Source organism: Ranitomeya imitator, chromosome 2 (genome assembly GCF_032444005.1).
Source record: "Ranitomeya imitator isolate aRanImi1 chromosome 2, aRanImi1.pri, whole genome shotgun sequence".
Taxonomy (NCBI): domain Eukaryota; kingdom Metazoa; phylum Chordata; class Amphibia; order Anura; family Dendrobatidae; genus Ranitomeya; species Ranitomeya imitator.
Window position 1 is genome coordinate 532,169,665 of NC_091283.1, and position 22,926 is coordinate 532,192,590.

The window sequence follows — 22,926 nt, forward strand, 5'->3', positions numbered from 1 at the left end:
CCCTTTCCAACATTATTACATGTGAGGGTGATCAGTTGTGGTTTGATTTGGTTAATAGTGAAAGTGGCTAAATTATGTGGTTAGTGGCCCGAAGCTTGTTTGAGCGTACTCCTGCCTAAAGCGAAGGAAATTAAACCATAGAGTCCAGCTTAAAATTTAATAAATCAATTAGAGGATAATCCCGTTGACAGCTGTCTTCAGATTCTATACTCTGACCAACTGGTTTTGAAAACAAGTGTTGATGTTGGTGCTCTCGATGTTGTAAAACTACAACTCTGAGCATAACTTAATGGCTTGCCTAGAATTGTAAGTTTGCAAAAGCTCAAAAAACATCAGGTTGGAGATCACTTCTCTGCATGTTGAAGACTGTCAACTTCTCGGTTTTTAAAGTTAAGCTCCACTTTTGGTTGGGTCTTCCCACTTAATGAAGTGGTAGAGTTAAATTTGAAAATAGTTGTCATTTTGGATCCGTGGAGGGTTTGTGAGGAAGAAGAAACGACTGGTTGACATGTTTGTGTCACAATTTCCTATTAGTAGCGTTTTTTATATTCACTTCAGAATTGCAGTCACCAGTAAGTTTACCTTCTATTAAATCAAGATTTAATATGGGCTTATCTGAATTTCCAATAAAGGAGTAAGTAATTCGAGAGATTCCTAAAAAAATCTTTTTAACAGGTTAAGGTTTGACAAAATGTCTGCCGTAATGAAGCCTATAAGCCTGTGTATAAAAACATGGTATGATGTAATCTTAATTTCTCCAGATGGAACCTTGGTTCTTATGAAAATTTCCTTCATGGTGCTACTTTTCAGAAAATGAGCAGTATCCGATACATCCTCCACTGACTTGGTGACGTCAAATTTATTTTGTAACGGTTTTAGATCATCTTTTTTTGCATCAGTGTTTTTATATTGTGTATGAATGTTCCCTTTTTTTACAGGATTTTTTTTTTTCTTGAAAGTCGAGCTAAAATGGAAATGCCTACATGTTTGTGGTTACTTGTTGGCAGGGACCCTAACTGTGTATTCTGAGTTCTGTTTTTTATGTTATTCCTTGGCACAGGCCAGCCTAAATCCTAAGATTGCATCATCCTGCCTCTAAACAGGAGATTGCTTCAAATGCAGAGAGTTGTGCCTTATTTTATAAAACAGGGAATCCTGTGACACATTTTTATATTGTGATTGTGTCTATTAGACCTCAGGTTTCGTGACTTATCTTCTACATCTACTGGGTATAACGAAAATTTAAAATTGCAACTAAACAATTTTAGTCCAGGGAAGAATCACTGTAGCATTTCTCCATATGAAGTCTATTGTGCTTCATTTTATTTTTTGATTGCTGATACATCAAATGAACTTGTATTAGATAGTATTGTTTTTAACCTCCAAATTGATGAGCCTAGCTCATTGGCAAACTATATACCAGCGGTCTCCAACAATTAAAACCCCTATACACATTTGATGGCCATCAGTCGCATTCGGGCCAGCTGCTCTTTAACAACTCCCCCATACACAGGAACGCTCAGCCAAGCACTAATATGATCTCTGATAGTCCCTACCAGGCTCTTCTGGTAGTAGTTTATCTCCAGGGAGAACAAAAGTATCAGCTATTTGAATTCCAATGTGCCAATCATTATCTTTCCCCAACACAATCTGTCTGGGGTGAGTCAGGAGTAAAGGTACCGTCACATTAAGCGACGCTGCAGCGATATAGGCAACGATGCCGATCGCTGCAGCGTCACTGTTTCGTCGCTGTGTGGTCGTTTGGGAGCTGTCACACAGACAGCTCTCCAGCGACCAACGATGCCGAAGTCCCCTGGTAACCAGGGTAAACATCGGGTTACTAAGCGGAGGGCCGCGCTTAGTAACCCGATGTTTACCCTGGTTACCATTGTAAATATACGAAAAAAACAAACACTACATACTTACATTCCGGTGTCTGTACCCCGGCCTCAGCTTCCCGCACTGACTGTGAGCGCCGGCCGGCCGTAAAGCAGAGCGGTGACGTCACACACGCCGATTCAGCGATGTCTGCGGGAGATCCAGCGAAGAAATAAAGTTCTGGCCTTTCTGCTCCGACCAACGATGTCACAGCAGGATCCAGATCGCTGCTGCGTGTCAAACACAACGATATCACTATCCAGGACGCTGCAACGTCACGGATCGCTAGCGATATTGTTGTTAAGTTGTTCAGTGTGAAGGTACCTTAACAAATGGTGGGTTGGAAGCCACCAAAATTCATTATAAATTTCGCCAACTAATATGGCGCTTTTTTTTTTCTTTTCCTGAGAACCTGATGAAATTGTCCAATTTCTGATGGTAAAAAAACGAAGACACCCACCAAACTCACATTCTGATAAAAAGCACACTGACTGAACTTTTTTTATAGTCTTTTTATTGCCTAAAATATAATAAATTACTGTTATTATGAACAATTAAGCAATTTGAAATGATCTCTAAAACAGGGGTTCCCAACTCCAGTCCTCAAGGCCCACCAACATGTCATGTTTTCAGGATTTCCTTAATCTTGCCCAGGTAATAATTGCATCGCCTGTGCAATGCAAAGGAAATCCTGAAAACATGACCTGTTGGTGGGCCTTGAGGACTGGAGTTGGGGTCCCCTGCTCTAAAAGGCCTAAAGGTAAAAAAAAAGTTTACTTTTTTTTTTTTTTAAATTACAAAAAGGAAACTGGGCCGACCGATGCAAAAGTTTGGACATTCTTGGAAATTTGTGTGCTCTGATACCCTTTGACCAAAATTTCAATTAATTAATTAGCTTATGATTATGGCTTGTTCACGGATTGTTCGGAAAGAGCAGATGATGCAAATTTCACAGCTTTTTAAAAACCCATCCTCCTGTAACCTTGTTTCAAAAAACGGCAGCCATCGGTTCTTCTAAGCAGCTGCCTAGCACTCTGAAAATGATTTAGGCCCACAAAGCAAAAGAAGGCTATAAGAAGATGGCAAGGCGTTATCAAGTTGCCCTTTCCTTAAGGTACCATCACACTCAGCGACACTGCAGTGATATAGACAACGAGCCAACCTAAACTAGATCGCTGGAGCGTCGCTGTTTAGGTCGCTGTAGAGACATCAAACACAGCAGCTCCAGAACGATGCAGGAGCGATCCAGTGACGTAACGGCGACTCACTTCTCGTTCTCGCTGGTTGTTAGCTCTATGTAAAACATTGCTGGCATCATTGCTTTTGATGTCAAACATGACGATACACGCCGACCTGACGACCAAATAAAGTTCTGGACTTCTAGCTCGGACCAGCGATGGCACAGCGGGATCCAGATCGCTGCTGCGTGTCAAACACAACGAGATCGCTATCCAGGACGCTGCAACGTCACGGTTCGTTGTTGTTCTCTTTGCAAAGTTGCTGAGTGTGACGGTACCTTTAGTTCGAAATCTAATTAAGAAATGGCAGGTAACAGGAACAGTGGAGATCAAGATAAGGTCTGTAAGACCATGAAAAATTTCAGTGAGCGATGCTCGTAGGATTGCTATAGGGGCAAATCGGAACCCCTGCTTGACTGCAAAAAACCTTCACAAAGATTTAGCAGATTCTGGAGTTGTGGCACATTATTATACTGTTCAGAGACACCTGCCCAAATATGGCATTCATGGAAGAGTCATCAGAAGAAAACCTCTCCTCTGTCCTCACCATAAAATTCTTTAACTTGCTTAATTGTTCACAATAACAGTAACTTTGACCAGGGGTACCCAAACTTTTACATGCTACCATAGATATATATATTATATGCATACAAATGGACAAAAACCTGAACCTTAAATGCCCAGGATACTTGTTTTGGTTCCTGGAGCCTATTGCAGGAATCAGAATTGAAAGTTTTGGATCAGCACTTTGCAGTGGTAGCAAAACAGTGGAAACACCGGTAAACCTTAGCCTTGCACATTGATAGCCAAGCAGGTGCTCTCATTTTAATATGCTTTTTGAGGATCTTAGCAGACGTTTGGACGTTTATTTTTCAGTTTCCTATTTGGAAACATTGGAGTAATGGAAGTTTTTGGGCAGGATTGCCTTGTTTATACAGTTCAACTTGTTAAAAAAGCAAGCCCAACATCAGCATTTATGAAAAACAGGACACATTAAGCTGTAGTTACTAGTAAAAGGATTTCTGGCATTTGTGAATGGAAAAAGACAATTTGGAAAGGAGTTTTAAGGGATGTTAAACAACTTTCTGCAACCCCCTGGCTCAATTTACACATGATCTGTGATTCTTTCCCTGGGACTTTATGAGCTTTGCGATGTTTCTTGTGGCTGTAGTGGCAGAAAAAGAGCTGGAAGCTGGATTATATGGAATAACCTCTCCCGTAGGGTGTTGCTAGTCTGCTGGTATTTTATGCCATTTCTGGGCCAACTCTGCATCTCATAAACTTGTACTTCATGGTCGCCATTGACTTGTAGACTTCACATCAATTGAGTATATAGACTTCCTGGTATTTAATTTCTTCAAATGCTCTTAGTAGTGTGGTGGTGTGTGCTTTCTTTACAATATGCCTATTGCCTTTTATATAGCAAGACATTTTATGGCGAGAACAAATTATTTTAGAGCTGGATGTCATGCCTTTTGGATTTCAGAATAGCATGCTTTTGAGATATTTCTAGACTTTTTCTCTATAATGTCAGATGCCATAGAGCTACATTTGGAGCACCCCATAGGGCCGTGGGATACTCGGTACCGGGCCAGACACAGTTCTTAAAGGGGAAGGTCACGGCAGCAGTGACCTGGTCCGTGGCCCTGGGCGTCCAAGTAAAGGGGATGAAGTGCAGTGGAAAATTAAGTCTATGGGGAAATGTTTGACGCCACCTGTGGTACTCGACCAGGGATGGCCGACGCTGCTTAAAGGGGACCACTGGGGCTGATGGTGTTGCAGCAGAGTTGGTATAGCTCCCCACAGGTAGAGCTTAGTACTCAGGGCTACCGGTGCAGTTCGTAAGGGATGATAGATGGTGGGGTGCAGGAAATGATTGGAGGACATAGGTATTGCAGTTTCCTTTACCTTTTTTCTGGTGATTTTCAGGTGAAGTCCGGGGCACAGGTAACAGGTGTTGATGGGGTCCGGGCGGTCTGGGAGCAACTTGGGATCCATTTAGCCAGGTGGGTTCAGAGGCCTTCCCTTTGCGCTGTATTCTCTGTGCCTTGCTGCCTGAAGCTTTACACAAGTTCCTCTCTGTGTCTGTTACTCTTAACTCGTATGGTTGACAGCATGAGCCTTTCATGGGCACTGTCTTCTCACTGACAGCCCCAGGCTCCTGACCTGCTGTGGTGCCTCCAGGTGTTAGATGGGCCAGGAGACCTGCAGGGGTTCTGGTTGCTAGGCCTTTAGTCCCCATGCAACCACGGACTTCGGTGTCCGGTTTCTTGTGCGCTTAATCCTAAGAGCTCAGTCACAGCTCCATTCCCAGTCTCTCTCCTCACACGCTTCCTCTCCCTTCACTGTCTCACGTAACTCTCTAACCCTGCCTCCAGGCCAGAACTTATAGGGAAGCTAGGGAAGGTGTTGTATGTGTGTTACCTGCTAAGGGGATCTCTCCTTACTTCCAGGCATGACAACCCACCCTCACTCGTGAGGAAGGCAATGCCATTGTGGCATCCGGACACCTGGGATGCCACACATTCACTGAGGTTTTTTTATAGACGTTTAATGTGGGGTGTTATCTTTAAAACATGTAAAGGATTCCGACATAAGACTATCCTGAAACGTATTATCCCATACAGAAACTCCTTTACATATGTGACTTATTAGGGTAAATGGAGGTCAAGAAGCTGGTTCCATGCTCCGATTCCATTGTACAAGCTGTAGTAGAAATCCACTCATTCAAAGACAAAAATAATATGCAAATTGCCTCTTCTGAGAAAAAGAGGACTTCAACTCTATAGCGCCACCTGTTGGAAGTAGCGATCCTACAAGTCACAATCAACTCGTTAAAGAGTTGATTGTGACTTGTAGGATCGCTACTTCCAACAGGTGGCGCTATAGAGTTAAGTCCTCTTTTTCTCAGAAGAGGCAATTTGCATATTATATTTCCCAGAGGAGCATTGCACGGCGAATAAGCCTCCTTACCTTGACAAGCCAGAGATGGTATGTCACTCCATAAGGAGAAACGATACCCCTTAGACCCTCATTCATAGGGTCATCTATGTGGACTGACCAGAGATCAATATACGGTACCTGTGTTTGTGCAGGTGAATTGGTTATGTGCTTTATATATTTAAGAAACCGTGAAGGACATTATTGGAAATTTTACGCAAATTTCCAATGATGAGACACTTGTTTGCTGAAAATGTGATCTGCCAGGTTACAAAAATCATCATCTGTAGACTGGCTGCATCAGCTACCAGAGTTTGGACACTTATGTGCCACTTGGGAACCAAATTTAAAAGGGATATATTAGTAAGTTAAAGCAGAGATTTATGGATTGAATCATTATAATGTATACGTCATTATACTTTTTCAGTTGCAAAACTGGAAGCTTGATCATAACCCAAGAGAAGAAAACATGCACAATTCTCTGGAGTCCCTTTGGATAATGAAATATTTGCGTTTCAGATTATGCCATTTTATATCTTTATGGAATAATAGTAGCCCTAAAGGCACGGCTTTCTTTTCAACAGCACGTAAAATATAAATCTCTCAAGTGCCTTGGCCCACCCAGTCTGCGCCGCCCTCCTACCTGCTATAAAAGAAACCTCAGAGCTGGCGTGGCAAAAAGCATGAGAGTCTAGGAGCCAGTCTGACTGAATCCATAGAGAGCTCTGTAATGACAGCGAGAAGCTGTTTGCCAGTAATAAAGGCATTGGGGAGCTCTGGCCTGATCGTGCAAAAAAAAAAACAAACATGGCTGCATTCACTGTGCTCCTAAAATTCAGCGTAATCGAAATATTCCCTGGACTTTATGATCACTGTAACCCATCCTCTGCCCTCTTGTTCTAGTTGTACCTTGTTGTCCATGCCAGAACTGTGAATCAGATCCCATGTACACCGCCGTCCCTCTGTATCCTTGAGGCGTCCCCTAGGTGCAGAAAACCAGGTGCTTCCTTCTAACTGTAACCTCTCCAGATTCATTTGTATCTAGCCGTTAAGGCACTAGACGAAATGTAATTACAGCTCTGGTGTAAAGAACCACTTGGCCATAAACGTGACAAATTACATTGTAAGGCAGAACATCTGAGGTAACAAATGGCGGTATCAAGGAAAAATGTAACTACACCCAGCGAAGACCGAACTGTTCTCGAGTCATTTGTCTTGGCCTTCCAGATACTACCATGATTCAGCAGTCTCATTAATAACCACCACGGATTGAGATAACCGACCTCAATGGATTTCCTTATTTTATGGTGGTCGACATAACTGTGGAACCACAGACACAATCTTGGCTGGGAAATGTTAGACGAGTCCTATAATCCTTTCTTTCTCTGACTTTGCTTATCTAGGTTTATAGCTATATATTGTCGACAGAATAACCTTTTCTGCCAACTCTCCACCCGATAGCCAGAAAAAAAAAGACCCATGTGAGTGTCCCTAGATCTTTATGAAGCATTCAATTTTTGGGGGTTGCAGTTTTTTGCACGTGCGCTGTAAATTTCCTGGGCATTTTGGCTGGTCAGCGGTATATGCATGCAGTGCGTGCTCAAATTTGGCACACTGGCTACCTTTCAGTTGGTGCCTTAGTCATGTTCTGTAAATGCCTTTTCAGAGGAAAACTGGTCCCTTATTTGTGCTACTACATCTGAGAGCAACATTGATGTAGGGGCAGGGACGCTGGAGAGATGTATCCTATATTGGGCTAACTCCTGCAGTTTTGATAAAATCACTTTTTTTATGCAGCAGCTCTCTAAATGCTGAGCTCTGTATAACTCCGCCCACACCACTGATTGGTAGCTTTCTGTGTACAGTGTGCATAGGCAGAGAGCTGCTAATCAGTAGCAGGTTATATAGAGCTTGTGAATATGGAGGACTACCTGGCAGCAGGTTTACTGGTTCTATTGATGAGAACACTGTTTTATCAGGAGATTCTCAAAACGGCAGCAAGCAGCCCAGTATGTGACGCATCGCTGGAATTGGGGTCCTTGTCTCAACATTATGGTGCTCTTAGATTAGGTGGCAAAAACCTGGTGACCGATTACCGTCAGGGAATTGTTCAAGTTTTTTTGAAAAATTAGCAGAACGGAGTAAATGCATTAAAGTAACACAACAGGGCTATGTTCACACGTTTCATTTTTGGTGCTTTTTTTCTGCTGGCAAACCTGCTCTCTTGGCAGTAAGGTGCTTAAAACCCCCCCCAAAAAAAAACAAAACCGGTTTTGCTGCGTTTTTCATGCTGATAGTTTAGTGCCTGTTGTTCCTGAGTTTTCTGCACACAAAAAAACGCAGCAAAACCGGATACCTGCATTTTTTACACTTCCTCATTGCTTTTTATGGGTGAACAAACGCTGCAGCTTTAAAAAAAAAAAAAAAAAGCAGCAGTTTTCCAATTCCGTCAGGAAAAAGTGTGTGAGATTGCTGAAATCTCGTGGCTTTTGCTAGTCCTGTAAAACGCAGCTTTTAATTTGCATTAAAAAGCTCAGCAAAAAATGTAATGTGTTTTTATTTTTCCCTGTAAATCCTCCACCATTTCTCTGGAGGGCCTGTTTGGTCTTGGCTCGCTATCCTCCAGTGAAGGTTTTCCATCAATCCCCAGGTGACCGCTGCAGCTAAGTGATGATGGTAGAAGGATCCGCAAAGGTCTGCTTAACGAAAAACAGCGGGCTAAATAGTGGTGGGTTTACCGTTATTGCTCTTTTCCCTTTTTTATAATTTTTTTTTTTAAACCTTGAACCTTTTTTTTTTCTCATTAAAGCATGTGACTTTAAAAACACAGAACGTATGTACATAAAATACTGACGTCTTAATGAGGCCTAAACCCGTTGCATGCCGTGTCACGTGTTCCTATAGAGCAGGTTAATTGTTTTCTCAGTAATGTTTGTTTATGGAGTTACTGGGAAAGAAATGCAAGATTAACCTCTTGTGATCCCGGGTGTCGGTTACATCACAAAGGGTTAATTTCTGCAGATCACAGGCCTGCTTTGTTTTGTAAGGGGATGATCCTACTGTAAGCGCACAGTGGGTGGATCGGGTCCGCAGACAATGGAAATGCATTAGATTTCCAAGTGAATAGATACAGGAAACCCCGTTTCCTACTTACAAATGAGGGATCAAAAAATCGTATTGATGTCACTAGTAGCCATAGGTCACGTGTTGCCGAAACAATAACTGCACTACTTTTCCCTTTGCAAGTTCAACTGATGCAATTGATGCCACCCAACTTTCCTAAACGGCTGAATGGCAAAAGCTGCCTATTTGTGCAAAACTGTGAATAACTAAGGCTACGTTCACATTAGCGTTCCGCTAATGTGCGTCGCTGTTGCGTCGGCGACGCAGCGGCGACGCAGCGGCGACGCGCCCCTATGTTTAACATAGGGGACGCGTGCGTTTTTCTACACGTGCGTCGTTTCCAACGCTAGCGTCGGACGCAAGAAAATGCAACAAGTTGCATTTTTCGTGCGTCCGATTTTCGTCAAAAAACGACGCACGCGTCGCAAAACGCAGCGTTTTTGCGCGGGTTTTGCACGCGTTTTTTGTGCGTCGTGCGTTGCGTCGCCGACGCACCGGCGCGCAACGCTAATGTGAACGTAGCCTTATAAGCCGACTTAAAATCTCGGCAAAGCAGCATGACAAAACCTGGAAAATGTTATACCAGCCATATGGGATGTAACCCAGCTTTCTGTGGATCAGAAGGGCTTCCAACCATTATGAAAGTCTGCATAAGCATTGCCCCCTGCCATCCAATAGAGGCGGCTATATTTTAGCATTATATAACCCGGTAGGGATTGTCACCCAGCTTTCCGTAGCTTACATATCCCCACTATCGGAGAAGAGCAGACGGTGAACATGTGGGAAATGAATATATTCTGCTGCAACCCTTCTGCTCCTCTAAAGCTGGCCCAGCCGCTGCAGGAGACGTCTTACTTCGCACAGATCCTTTGCATCCTAGATCACTTTACAGAAGTCTGTGCCAACGTGCCAGCTTTAAATAGTTTCTGCTATCTGATTCTGGGGCTTGGGAATGCACCGGAAGTAACACTGCCAGTTTAGTGCTGGCTCTTCTACTAGTGTTACTCAATGACCAGCAGACAATATAATACTTCCTTCCCAAATGTCAGAGTGCAATCTCTAACCTATTAACGGAGGGGATAATTTTAGACTCGAACTTTGTGCTGCGTCTTATTTTTCCCCACTTTAGGAAGTATTAACCCCCTGTGATGTCCTACACCAATGAGATCTTTTCAGTAGGTATGTCCTTGAGAATGGTGATGTGCTCCTCACTGTATTTATAAGCTGAATACAACCAACTATAATGGTTATAAGCTATAGTTATAAGCTAAGTTATAGGCTATGGAGGCAGCACGGTATGCAGAAGTGGTGCCACTGAGCTCCACTGCCTAACGGGCAAACCCCATTCTCTAACAGCCGCAACATATGCAGCCGCAGGGCCTCGAGCATAATATACGAGCAAACCCGATGCAGCCGCAGGGCCTCGAGCATAATATACGAGCAAACCCGATGCAGCCGCAGGGCCTCGAGCATAATATACGAGCAAACCCGATGCAGCCGCAGGGCCTCGAACATAATATACGAGCACACCCGATGCAGCCGCAGGGCCTCGAGCATAATATACGAGCAAACCCGATGCAGCCGCAGGGCCTCGAACATAATATACGAGCACACCCGATGCAGCCGCAGGGCCTCGAACATAATATACGAGCACACCCGATGCAGCCGCAGGGCCTCGAACATAATATACGAGCACACCCGATGCAGCCGCAGGGCCTCAAACATAATATACGAGCACACCCGATGCAGCCGCAGGGCCTCAAACATAATATACGAGCACACCCGATGCAGCCGCAGGGCCTCGAACATAATATACGAGCACACCCGATGCAGCCGCAGGGCCTGGAACATAATATACGAGCACACCCGATGCAGCCGCAGGGCCTCGAACATAATATACGAGCCCACCCGATGCAGCCGCAGGGCCTCGAGCATAATATACAAGCACACCCGATGCAGCCGCAGGGCCTCGAACATAATATACAAGCACACCCGATGCAGCCGCAGGGCCTCGAACATAATATACGAGCACACCCGATGCAGCCGCAGGGCCTCGAACATAATATATGAGCACGCCCGATGCAGCCGCAGGGCCTCGAGCATAATATGTGAGCGGACCCGATGCAGCCGCAGGGCCTCGAACATAATATACGAGCACACCCGATGCAGCCGCAGGGCCTCGAACATAATATACGAGCACACCCGATGCAGCCGCAGGGCCTCGAACATAATATACGAGCACACCCGATGCAGCCGCAGGGCCTGGAACATAATATACGAGCACACCCGATGCAGCCGCAGGGCCTCGAACATAATATACGAGCCCACCCGATGCAGCCGCAGGGCCTCGAGCATAATATACAAGCACACCCGATGCAGCCGCAGGGCCTCGAACATAATATACAGGCACACCCGATGCAGCCGCAGGTCCTCGAACATAATATACAAGCACACCCGATGCAGCCGCAGGGCCTGGAACATAATATACGAGCACACCCGATGCAGCCGCAGGGCCTCGAACATAATATACGAGCCCACCCGATGCAGCCGCAGGGCCTCGAGCATAATATACAAGCACACCCGATGCAGCCGCAGGGCCTCGAACATAATATACAAGCACACCCGATGCAGCCGCAGGGCCTCGAACATAATATACGAGCACACCCGATGCAGCCGCAGGGCCTCGAACATAATATATGAGCACGCCCGATGCAGCCGCAGGGCCTCGAGCATAATATGTGAGCGGACCCGATGCAGCCGCAGGGCCTCGAACATAATATACGAGCACACCCGATGCAGCCGCAGGGCCTCGAACATAATATATGAGCACGCCCGATGCAGCCGCAGGGCCTCGAGCATAATATGTGAGCGGACCCGATGCAGCCGCAGGGCCTCGAACATAATATACGAGCACACCCGATGCAGCCGCAGGGCCTCGAACATAATATACGAGCACACCCGATGCAGCCGCAGGGCCTCGAACATAATATACGAGCACACCCGATGCAGCCGCAGGGCCTGGAACATAATATACGAGCACACCCGATGCAGCCGCAGGGCCTCGAACATAATATACGAGCCCACCCGATGCAGCCGCAGGGCCTCGAGCATAATATACAAGCACACCCGATGCAGCCGCAGGGCCTCGAACATAATATACAGGCACACCCGATGCAGCCGCAGGTCCTCGAACATAATATACAAGCACACCCGATGCAGCCGCAGGGCCTCGAGCATAATATACAAGCACACCCGATGCAGCCGCAGGTCCTCGAACATAATATGCAAGCACACCCGATGCAGCCGCAGGGCCTCGAACATAATATACGAGCACACCCGATGCAGCCGCAGGGCCTCGAACATAATATATGAGCACGCCCGATGCAGCCGCAGGGCCTCGAGCATAATATGTGAGCGGACCCAATGCAGCCGCAGGGCCTCGAACATAATATACGAGCACAGCCGATGCAGCCGCAGGGCCTCGAACATAATATACGAGCACACCCGATGCAGCCGCAGGGCCTGGAACATAATATACGAGCACACCCGATGCAGCCGCAGGGCCTCGAACATAATATACGAGCCCACCCGATGCAGCCGCAGGGCCTCGAGCATAATATACAAGCACACCCGATGCAGCCGCAGGGCCTCGAACATAATATACAAGCACACCCGATGCAGCCGCAGGTCCTCGAACATAATATACAAGCACACCCGATGCAGCCGCAGGGCCTCGAACATAATATACGAGCACACCCGATGCAGCCGCAGGGCCTCGAACATAATATACAAGCACACCCGATGCAGCCGCAGGGCCTCGAACATAATATACAGGCACACCCGATGCAGCCGCAGGTCCTCGAACATAATATACAAGCACACCCGATGCAGCCGCAGGGCCTGGAACATAATATACGAGCACACCCGATGCAGCCGCAGGGCCTCGAACATAATATACGAGCCCACCCGATGCAGCCGCAGGGCCTCGAGCATAATATACAAGCACACCCGATGCAGCCGCAGGGCCTCGAACATAATATACAAGCACACCCGATGCAGCCGCAGGGCCTCGAACATAATATACGAGCACACCCGATGCAGCCGCAGGGCCTCGAACATAATATATGAGCACGCCCGATGCAGCCGCAGGGCCTCGAGCATAATATGTGAGCGGACCCGATGCAGCCGCAGGGCCTCGAACATAATATACGAGCACACCCGATGCAGCCGCAGGGCCTCGAACATAATATATGAGCACGCCCGATGCAGCCGCAGGGCCTCGAGCATAATATGTGAGCGGACCCGATGCAGCCGCAGGGCCTCGAACATAATATACGAGCACACCCGATGCAGCCGCAGGGCCTCGAACATAATATACGAGCACACCCGATGCAGCCGCAGGGCCTCGAACATAATATACGAGCACACCCGATGCAGCCGCAGGGCCTGGAACATAATATACGAGCACACCCGATGCAGCCGCAGGGCCTCGAACATAATATACGAGCCCACCCGATGCAGCCGCAGGGCCTCGAGCATAATATACAAGCACACCCGATGCAGCCGCAGGGCCTCGAACATAATATACAGGCACACCCGATGCAGCCGCAGGTCCTCGAACATAATATACAAGCACACCCGATGCAGCCGCAGGGCCTCGAGCATAATATACAAGCACACCCGATGCAGCCGCAGGTCCTCGAACATAATATGCAAGCACACCCGATGCAGCCGCAGGGCCTCGAACATAATATACGAGCACACCCGATGCAGCCGCAGGGCCTCGAACATAATATATGAGCACGCCCGATGCAGCCGCAGGGCCTCGAGCATAATATGTGAGCGGACCCAATGCAGCCGCAGGGCCTCGAACATAATATACGAGCACAGCCGATGCAGCCGCAGGGCCTCGAACATAATATACGAGCACACCCGATGCAGCCGCAGGGCCTGGAACATAATATACGAGCACACCCGATGCAGCCGCAGGGCCTCGAACATAATATACGAGCCCACCCGATGCAGCCGCAGGGCCTCGAGCATAATATACAAGCACACCCGATGCAGCCGCAGGGCCTCGAACATAATATACAAGCACACCCGATGCAGCCGCAGGTCCTCGAACATAATATACAAGCACACCCGATGCAGCCGCAGGGCCTCGAACATAATATACGAGCACACCCGATGCAGCCGCAGGGCCTCGAACATAATATATGAGCACGCCCGATGCAGCCGCAGGGCCTCGAGCATAATATGTGAGCGGACCCGATGCAGCCGCAGGGCCTCGAACATAATATACGAGCACACCCGATGCAGCCGCAGGGCCTCGAACATAATATACGAGCACACCCGATGCAGCCGCAGGGCCTCGAACATAATATACGAGCACACCCGATGCAGCCGCAGGGCCTCAAACATAATATACGAGCACACCCAAAGCAGCTGCAGGGCCTGGAACATAATATACGAGCACACCCGATGTAGCCGCAGGGCCTGGAACATAATATACGAGCACACCCGATGCAGCCGCAGGGCCTGGAACATAATATACGAGCACACCCGATGCAGCCGCAGGGCCTCGAACATAATATTCGAGCACACCCGATATACTCTGAGAACACCCGAGCAGGTTCGCTCATCACTAGCGATACATTAATCAATAGGGCAGTCCGTATAGGTTCTTGATATCTAGTATCAAATGGAATTCGTTAGATCCTTGTGTTTCCCAGGGCCTGTCTCTGGGAGTATACACCCTGTTTTGCTCGTATGTTTTTTTTTTTTTTTTTTTTTTAACCATTTATGATCATTCATGGTTCATTTCACTAGACTAGCCAAATATCGCTCATTATAGTTGAAATCTGGCATAGCATAGGCTTTGATCTAATAAGTGTATGGGCTTTCTAAGATCTTGTGCAAGCCTAGATGGTTCCACCAGGGTCTTCTCTGCCTCTTATTTGGATTATATCAAGTCATCTGATTGCTGGTCTTCTTCTTCGCCTTGTTCCTTTTATTCTTCCGACCATGATGTCATTCTCCAGTGACTGCTTCATTTGCATGTGTCCAAAGTAGACAAGTCGTAGGTTGGTGATCTTTGCGTCGAGTGACATGTCTGTCTTGATGTGTTCCAAAATGGATTTTTGTTCTTCGCATCCATGGTATTGATCACATCGTTCTCTAGAAGAATGTAATTCTCAGATACTGATGAAGTTGACCCAAGCATGGATGGATCTGTCCGTGTAAATAATGAAAGGGTACGAAGTATATAACTAAAAACAAGACAACTGGAATAATGAATATCCTATAAAGATTAAAAAAATCAATTGAACCAGACAATAAACGTGGTGCCACCATCCCATCTAGACGAGGTAGTAAACCTTTATTCCAGTTAATTTGTGTAAAGCGCCATTCCCACTGTAAGATTAGACCGAGTACAGTCAACTAGATCTTCACGGAAAGGGGCAGTAAGCCATGCTGGGGGCTCCCAAGTAATTTAGCCAAATGTTTTAAAACCTTTCTCCAGTATTGCCCCAATCTGCAATTCATTTTTCCTATAGAAACATTTTGTTTTATGTGGCTTTGACTCCCACTTTAGAGAGATTAGGCTTTCACCAGTTCTGGGCTAGAAGATTTCTGACAGCCGCTATCCTAATATATTGTAGCAGTTTGTAGGAAATATTAGTGAAAGTAACTAACTGGTCTGCCTCCTGACGGACATATTTTCAAAGTATGTATCAATGTTGTACCCAAGACAGCGCCGACCAATCTCTACATCTCTCGATAAGCGCCCGACCTGAAATATGACCATTGTGTATATTGGCCACTTTTTGACAAGATATGGGACTTTCTTAAGATGCTTTTCTTAAAGAGAACCGGTCATGTCAACCTGCCACTCCTTAAACCCCACCCCCCCCAAAAACAAATCTGTGGGTAAAGGGTTAATTTGCCAGTAAATAGCGTTAAAATCCTGCCTGCTGCCTTAAAGGAGCAGCAGCTATAGAGGCCAAATGAACTTGGAGTGACAGCACACTCAACGTATAGTGAGTGGGGACTGTGATCGCTCCGTGCAGTGCATTATGGGTGAAAGTGAGCAGCTACAGGGAGGATATAACCTGCAGATTAACCATATAGCTGCAGGTAAATGGTAGAAAGGGAACCTTTTCTATCCAAAAATGCCATCTATTAAGGTTCTGTAGTAGTATCAGTACTTTGAGTCTCTGACTAGATGTTATAGATCCTTTCCTGGAGCGGTGCAGGGTGCAGTGATTGACCTGTAGGAATGATCTTGTTCGTGTTTATGGCTAGGTAAATAAGGACTAAGTGGATCAGCTTTCCGTTCCTCACTTTTCAGCTTACAGTGCACCAAGAACAACATGACACTTTCAATTGATACCCGACTCTTTCACTTCAAAAATACTGCAAAGGGTTAATACTTTTTTTTTTTTCTTTCCTCCCTCTCCTTCACTGTTTTTTCACTGGCTTAAATGATTCAGGAGATTGTGGGGTCTATCAGCAATCCCATTTGGAGACAGCTGGACTTATGCCAGTGTTACATGCATCTAATGAAAATTGCATTGGAATCTATAATTGTTCATCTTTCACAATAGTTTCATGCATTGGGTGTCCGTGTAAAAGATGAAATTGTGTGAATCTTAGTTGTATTGTACCTGGATTTAATTTTTTTTTTTACTGGATTTTTTTTAGTGTATGTATGACATGTAAACCATTTTATATATCCATGGTTACGACCACTTGTGTACTGACATTTGGCTAGCTCTTAGTGGTCGTAACCATGCATACCTAAGTTACTGTAATGCCCTGCATGAGGTTAGTGACCTCGCGAATCAGGAGAACTATATTACATTTCTAATTGGATGTATTTGCGAATATTGTTACACCTACTACATATTGGGATAGGATTTTGGATATAGGAATATCCCTTTGATAGGGGACAATATACTTCTTTTATCGTTCATTTCTAACTGTCCATAATGGGATCAAGGGCAGGAAGTGCAGGAAAACCCTGCCCCCAAGATCACTACTTTTCAGCCCTCATACTTTTTTTTTTTTGAATTTTTTTTATATATGTGTGAATATCAATTTGCAACGTGATTTGATCTAAAAAGTAGTAATTATAATTTTTTTTTCTCTGCAGCTCAAGTACCAGACAGTGATGAACAGTTCTTGCAGGACCTGCAGTCAGAGAATCGTAAGTAACCATTGTAGTTTTCACATCCATCGTCGTGGGCAACAAAAACACAAATGAGAGACTTGATTGTACATGGGGTCACGAAGACGGGGTTAACAGTTTCAAGGCCGGCGGAAAGTTTCCATGGAGAAGGTGGTGGAATGTAATGTTTGCGGATGACATTCCTTGTAACCATTTGCAATATTCCTATTTGTGTAGGTGTTTGGATATTCCCTTTATGGAGGCAAACTCCTGTCCTGACTAGGCAATTGGAAGCCATTTAAAATTTTCTTTGGATTATGATATTCAGAACAATATGCATACATGGGACTCGTGAACACGACCATAAAAATTAGATGAGTGCCATCCGTGGTTTTGACAGGTCGCAATCATCCCCATATTATTCTATAGGGCTGTGCACATGCTGATTATTCTTCATTGGGCCTATTCGGTCGGAGGAAAAAAATCGCTGCATGCAAAAGCGGCCTCCAATAATCTGATGACTCTCGCCCATTCATGTGTGTGGGTAAGGAAGACATTCGAGTACAGATCGATTTTCAGACTGATTTGAGAAGATGAGAATTTTTTAAATTCTTTAATTCTCTACATCTGTGAAAATCAAATCACTCTCCGATAACTATATTCTAACCAATTTTCTCAGGTCAGATTAAGTTGTGTGACCCTAGCCTTATTGTCATAGTCTGTTTTGGTCAGTGTTGTCTGCATTACATGCATTGTCCCTTCTCTCTGGCCAATATGGCGCCCATCTGACAAAAGGGCTTATCTGATGCAATATAAACCAGTGATGCTGTAGACTAGGTAGATGTAGTAATGTAAGATGCTGTGTAATATCACTGGATCTCCCGGAGTAATGACTCTTCTGTTCACTTGTCCGCTCAGACTTTCCGTTCTGTCTCTTCCCTTTATAGGAACAGACGAATGGAATGAATAAGTGATCCGTTGCATCAGTTATCTAAACAAACACAAGCGCAGAGGCCCCACTGATTATTGTGGGATCCATTTAGTAGTATGGAAAAAGTCCAGCATGCAAGACTTGTACTTCCTTTCTGTAAAACAGAATTTATTCAGAGCTCATAATAACCGATGAAGCCTTTCTGCTTCCGGCTACATGACCTATGGCGCGGATCACTTATTCTGCTTGTCTATTCCTAAAATGAAATTGTCCGAGCAGACACGTGAACATAGCCTTAGCTTCTTGAGTGGAGGAGTGATCCTACTGGCCCCTGATATCAGATCAAGGATTTGAAGCAAATGACCTCCTTGGGAATTGCAATGCAACCAGTCATTAAGTAAGTGTCCAAGTAATACGCTCTGCAGTGACTCTTATTGAACCTACCATGTCCTCTTAAATTTGGAGACAAAAAATTGCCATGGGGCAGGAATTAAAATGGGTGGTTGACCGCCCCTAGTGTAGAGGACCTATTGTAGGACAGGAGGTGTAAGGGTATGTTAACATAGAGAAGGATTTTGAAGTGGCTTGTGCTGCTAACTCCACCTCTAAAATTGCTTCAAATACCGTACTTGATGTGGATTCTGCTCCAAAATCCCCATCAAACTCGCCTTAAAAACTGTGAGCCTACCCCAACTGTAAAATGCACTATGTACAATGTGCCATGTTTTACAGATCCTAGTAATTGTGGCTAACATTTTAATATTCTGGGCCGTAGACACCTATTACGATCTTTCACACCTATTACGGTAGACCATACACCTGAAGAAGGCTTCAAATAGCCGAAACGCGTTGTCTATTTAGTGTCAATAAAATGTTACCTACAAGCAACCGGAATTTCTACACCTCTTGGTGGCAAAGAGCGCCATTCCCTGGTCCTTCTGTCTGGCATCTATTACGGTCTTTTATGATTCCTTAAGGTTTTCCGGTGGGTCTGTATAAAAAAATCAAAATGGTTGTGATTTTTGGATAAACTGTTGAGCGGGAAAGAAATGAAATTGCCATTGCTATAAACAACTGGTAAATTCTCTTTAGGTGCCGAGACCAATTGTACGCAGTCCTCTAATGGTTGAGCTGGAGATTTGTAGCTACACTTACCCACTAAATGCACCAGCCCTTTGCACCATGGTCCTGCCCTACGCTAATGTATGTGATTCCATTAGAGGTCATTAGTGCTCCGAGTTCCCGCTCCTCACGTGGATGGAGGGCAAAGACTCTGTATTGACTGGTTATAGGACACCAGCTGCACGCCAGGCACAGCAGGCAGGCTTTTAGCCATGCTGATTTGATAAAAGGAAAAGATTGTTTATAAGGCTCTGGTTTCAAACTCCCACGTATGTAAAACTTGGTTGCAAGTTGTTTCCGGGAACTACATGGAATTAACCGGAAAAAATAAAGCAGTGCAATGTAGGGGTTAATGCTATAGGTGTGTTGCTATTACATTTGAATTTTTTTTTTAAAGTGTGAAACGGCATCTGCGGCCTGGCCTTTCACTGTTATGGATGCCGGCTTTTCTCAGGGTTTATGTTTCTCCCATAACAGATTGCGCAGAGCGGTTTCGGAAATGTCTGGTCTGTAGGAGCGTCACGCTTAGACTTGTCCCTGAACAATGTACATTGCTCTGTGGGTGCCCTCAGTTTAACCCCTTTATGGCATAGTCTTGCACAATTTTATTTTCTATGCCTTCAGCCTGGCAGTCCTCCCTCCCGTTTCTTATCTCTCTGGCAGAGTAATGGTTAAGTGTATATCCTTTATAGCTGCAAGGTCATGATGTTGATTTTTTTTTTTTTTTGTCACATTATGCGCTTTAAAAAACAAAACAAAAAAAACCTAAATGAATAATTACAGTATTCTACGCAACCTAGTACCACAGCAGCAAAAAAAAAAAAAAAAAAACGGTTTGGAAAATGTAAATCCGAGCAATTTGTTTTTTTTTCTTTAGCTTTAGTTGTCAGAACTTTCCTTTTTTTTTACTTTGTCTACATAGGTGTTTTTGCATGGTTTTTTTTTTTGGGGGGGGGTTAAAAAAATGCATAGTTATTTAAAGTTGCAGCCACCTAAACCATATTTACTCATTTTTCAATCAATGGAGCTGTGCTATGGCTTGTTTTGTTTTTCTTTTTTGGTGGCGAGGTGTCCTTTTTTCTATTACCACTTTGGGGTGCATAACATTTTTTTTTTTTTTTTTTTTTGGGCGTGAAGTTTGGGAATGTAAGATAAAAGAGAAATGCCAATTCAGGCATTCCAAGGATTTTTTTTTCCCCTTTTCTTTTCTTTACAGATAATGCAATACTATTTTTTGGGGAGGGAAAGCTAAAGAATTGGTGATTAAAACTTTAATTACTGTTTATTATTTAATCCTGCAGTCGTTTGATCACTTTTACAAATGCTTCAGACGAGACCATCTGTCTGGGCTTCTTAGAAGTACAATAACAAATATAGCAGTGATTGGGCCAGTTAGCCCCTTTCTGCAATGATAGTTCAGCTACACCCAGCAGGCAGGGAAATAGGGGGGACTTGGGGCTCCAGAATGGGTGCCCATCTGGGATGCAACATTAAATGATGTTATCATAGATTACCAGTTGAAAGTGAATGGTAAAACAACAGTGATTGTAGCTCGCTAAAGTTGGAGAAAGGTGCTGGCTGTTGTAACGCAGCAGGCACCTTCCATGTATGACGCTGGCTCAAGTCCTGAGCCTGCTACATACATGCGCACTTGACTCATGGTGAAAATATACATCACAGGTTATATGTAAATTAAAATGCATACCTAACTTTAATTCAAGCATTTTATTAATGACTAGATTGTGGCCCGATTCTAACGCATCGGGTATTCTAGAATATGCATGTCCCCGTAGTATATGGACAATGATGATTCCAGAATTCACGGCAGACTGTGCCCGTCGCTGATTGGTCGAGGCAACCTTTATGACATCATCGTCGCCATGGCAACAATTATGACATCTACGTCGATACTGTGCTCGTTGCTGATTGGTCGAGGCCTGGCGGTCTCGACCAATCAGAGAGGCGGGATTTCCAGGACAGACAGACAGACAGAAAGACAGACAGACGGAAAAACCCTTAGACAATTATATATATAGATTTCTATGTAATTTTATAATTTAGTATAGTAAAAGCCTAACATCCAAGGGCGGAGATACAGGGAAGTGATTCCCATATAGTAATTATAATGGGGAGCCTCTCGCAGAGCTGGATTATGCCATCCTGAGATAAGATCAGCCTTGTAACTCCTGCCGCCCATCTCTGGCAGGATAAAATGAACCTGTGACCATTAGGCTGATTTCCCCTTTCCCTATTGCTTATAGTTGGTAGCATTTTGTAGATTTACATTACTATAAAGAATCCATAGCAAGTTCCTTGTCTGGTCTGTGGTATATAACCCTACAGTGGTAACATTATTGCCTGAATCTCACTTTTTTTTTTTTTACCACATTAGCATGGAAAAATATATTTTGGAACAAACTGTGTAATCTTTAACCCCATTTCATTCTTTTTAATAAGCCTCCATTATGTAGGTTAGTAAAGAGAGGCTGGCTTATACAATACGTGGAGATGTGATAATCCTGCTGCTGGGGACAGTAGAGTAATGAGCTGGTCCTCCATGTCCTCTTAGCACTATGCTGCGATTACTGTGCATTTACAGATAAAGGGAAATGGCAAATCCATCTGCCTGACTGCTTTATCTGCATTTGTTACTTAGTTAATTCTCTTTAAGGGCTTATAAAATATTAATGCAGCAATAAAGGAAATGGCTCTTAAATACTTCATTACAGTATGTTTGTTCTCTTTAGTTTGTGTTTTGTAGAGGAGGCCCGAAGACGCTTGGTAAGGTTTCTGTACCGTGATGATTTTAGAATGGTTTACCTGGGAAAGCCCCCGATGTTTTCTGAATCTAGGAGTGACGTTTTCTGCGATATAGCCTGGGGCAAATGTTGGTTTTCAGGACTAGGAAACGTCACTTACGAATAATTGCTTACAGCACAGCCAGCTCTTCACAATTCATGATGGTAGAAGTGGACAGGAGCTCTGTATTCTGTGAGGAAACACTTGAAACACAATCCTATGTCTCTGGGGAACACTTCCTTTGGCTTCACTAATGGTCGTCTTGTGAAATCTCTTCTGATAAACCTCTGCATTCTCCTTCTAAGTAGAGCTGACGTATTGCATACTAGCAGATATTAATTCAGGACCATTACCATCTTGTTCTTCTCTAAATGTCCAAAAAACAAGAATAACAAAAAATTATTAAGTTAAAACCTTGAAATAAAAAATTATTTCAAGGTTTCTTCGACTGACCTAAAACGTATTCTTACTGGAAAACAGTTTATAGCCTTGATAGGTCATTCATAGAATTGTGCTCGTAAGTAGTGATGTTGTATAAGGGAGGATACAACTCTTTACAGTTGTGGCCAAAAGTATTGACACCCCTGCAATTCTGTCAGATAATACTCATTTTTTTCCTGAAAATGATTGCAAACACAAATTCTTTGGTATTATTATCTTCATTTAATTTGTCTTAAATGAAAAAACACAAAAAGAATTGTCCTAAAGCCAAAAGTGGATATAAT

At 44.5% G+C, this 22,926-nt stretch overlaps 1 protein-coding gene across 1 annotated transcript in view; it reads left to right on the top strand.

The window, feature by feature from the left end:
• Nucleotides 1–22,926, top strand: part of ETV4 (ETS variant transcription factor 4) — a 67,401-nt gene that overhangs the window by 10,322 nt on the left and 34,153 nt on the right. The window contains exon 5 of the mRNA XM_069751861.1: nt 17,335–17,388. Within this exon, the coding sequence (XP_069607962.1) occupies nt 17,335–17,388 (54 nt within the window). The remainder of the gene's footprint in view (nt 1–17,334; nt 17,389–22,926) is intronic.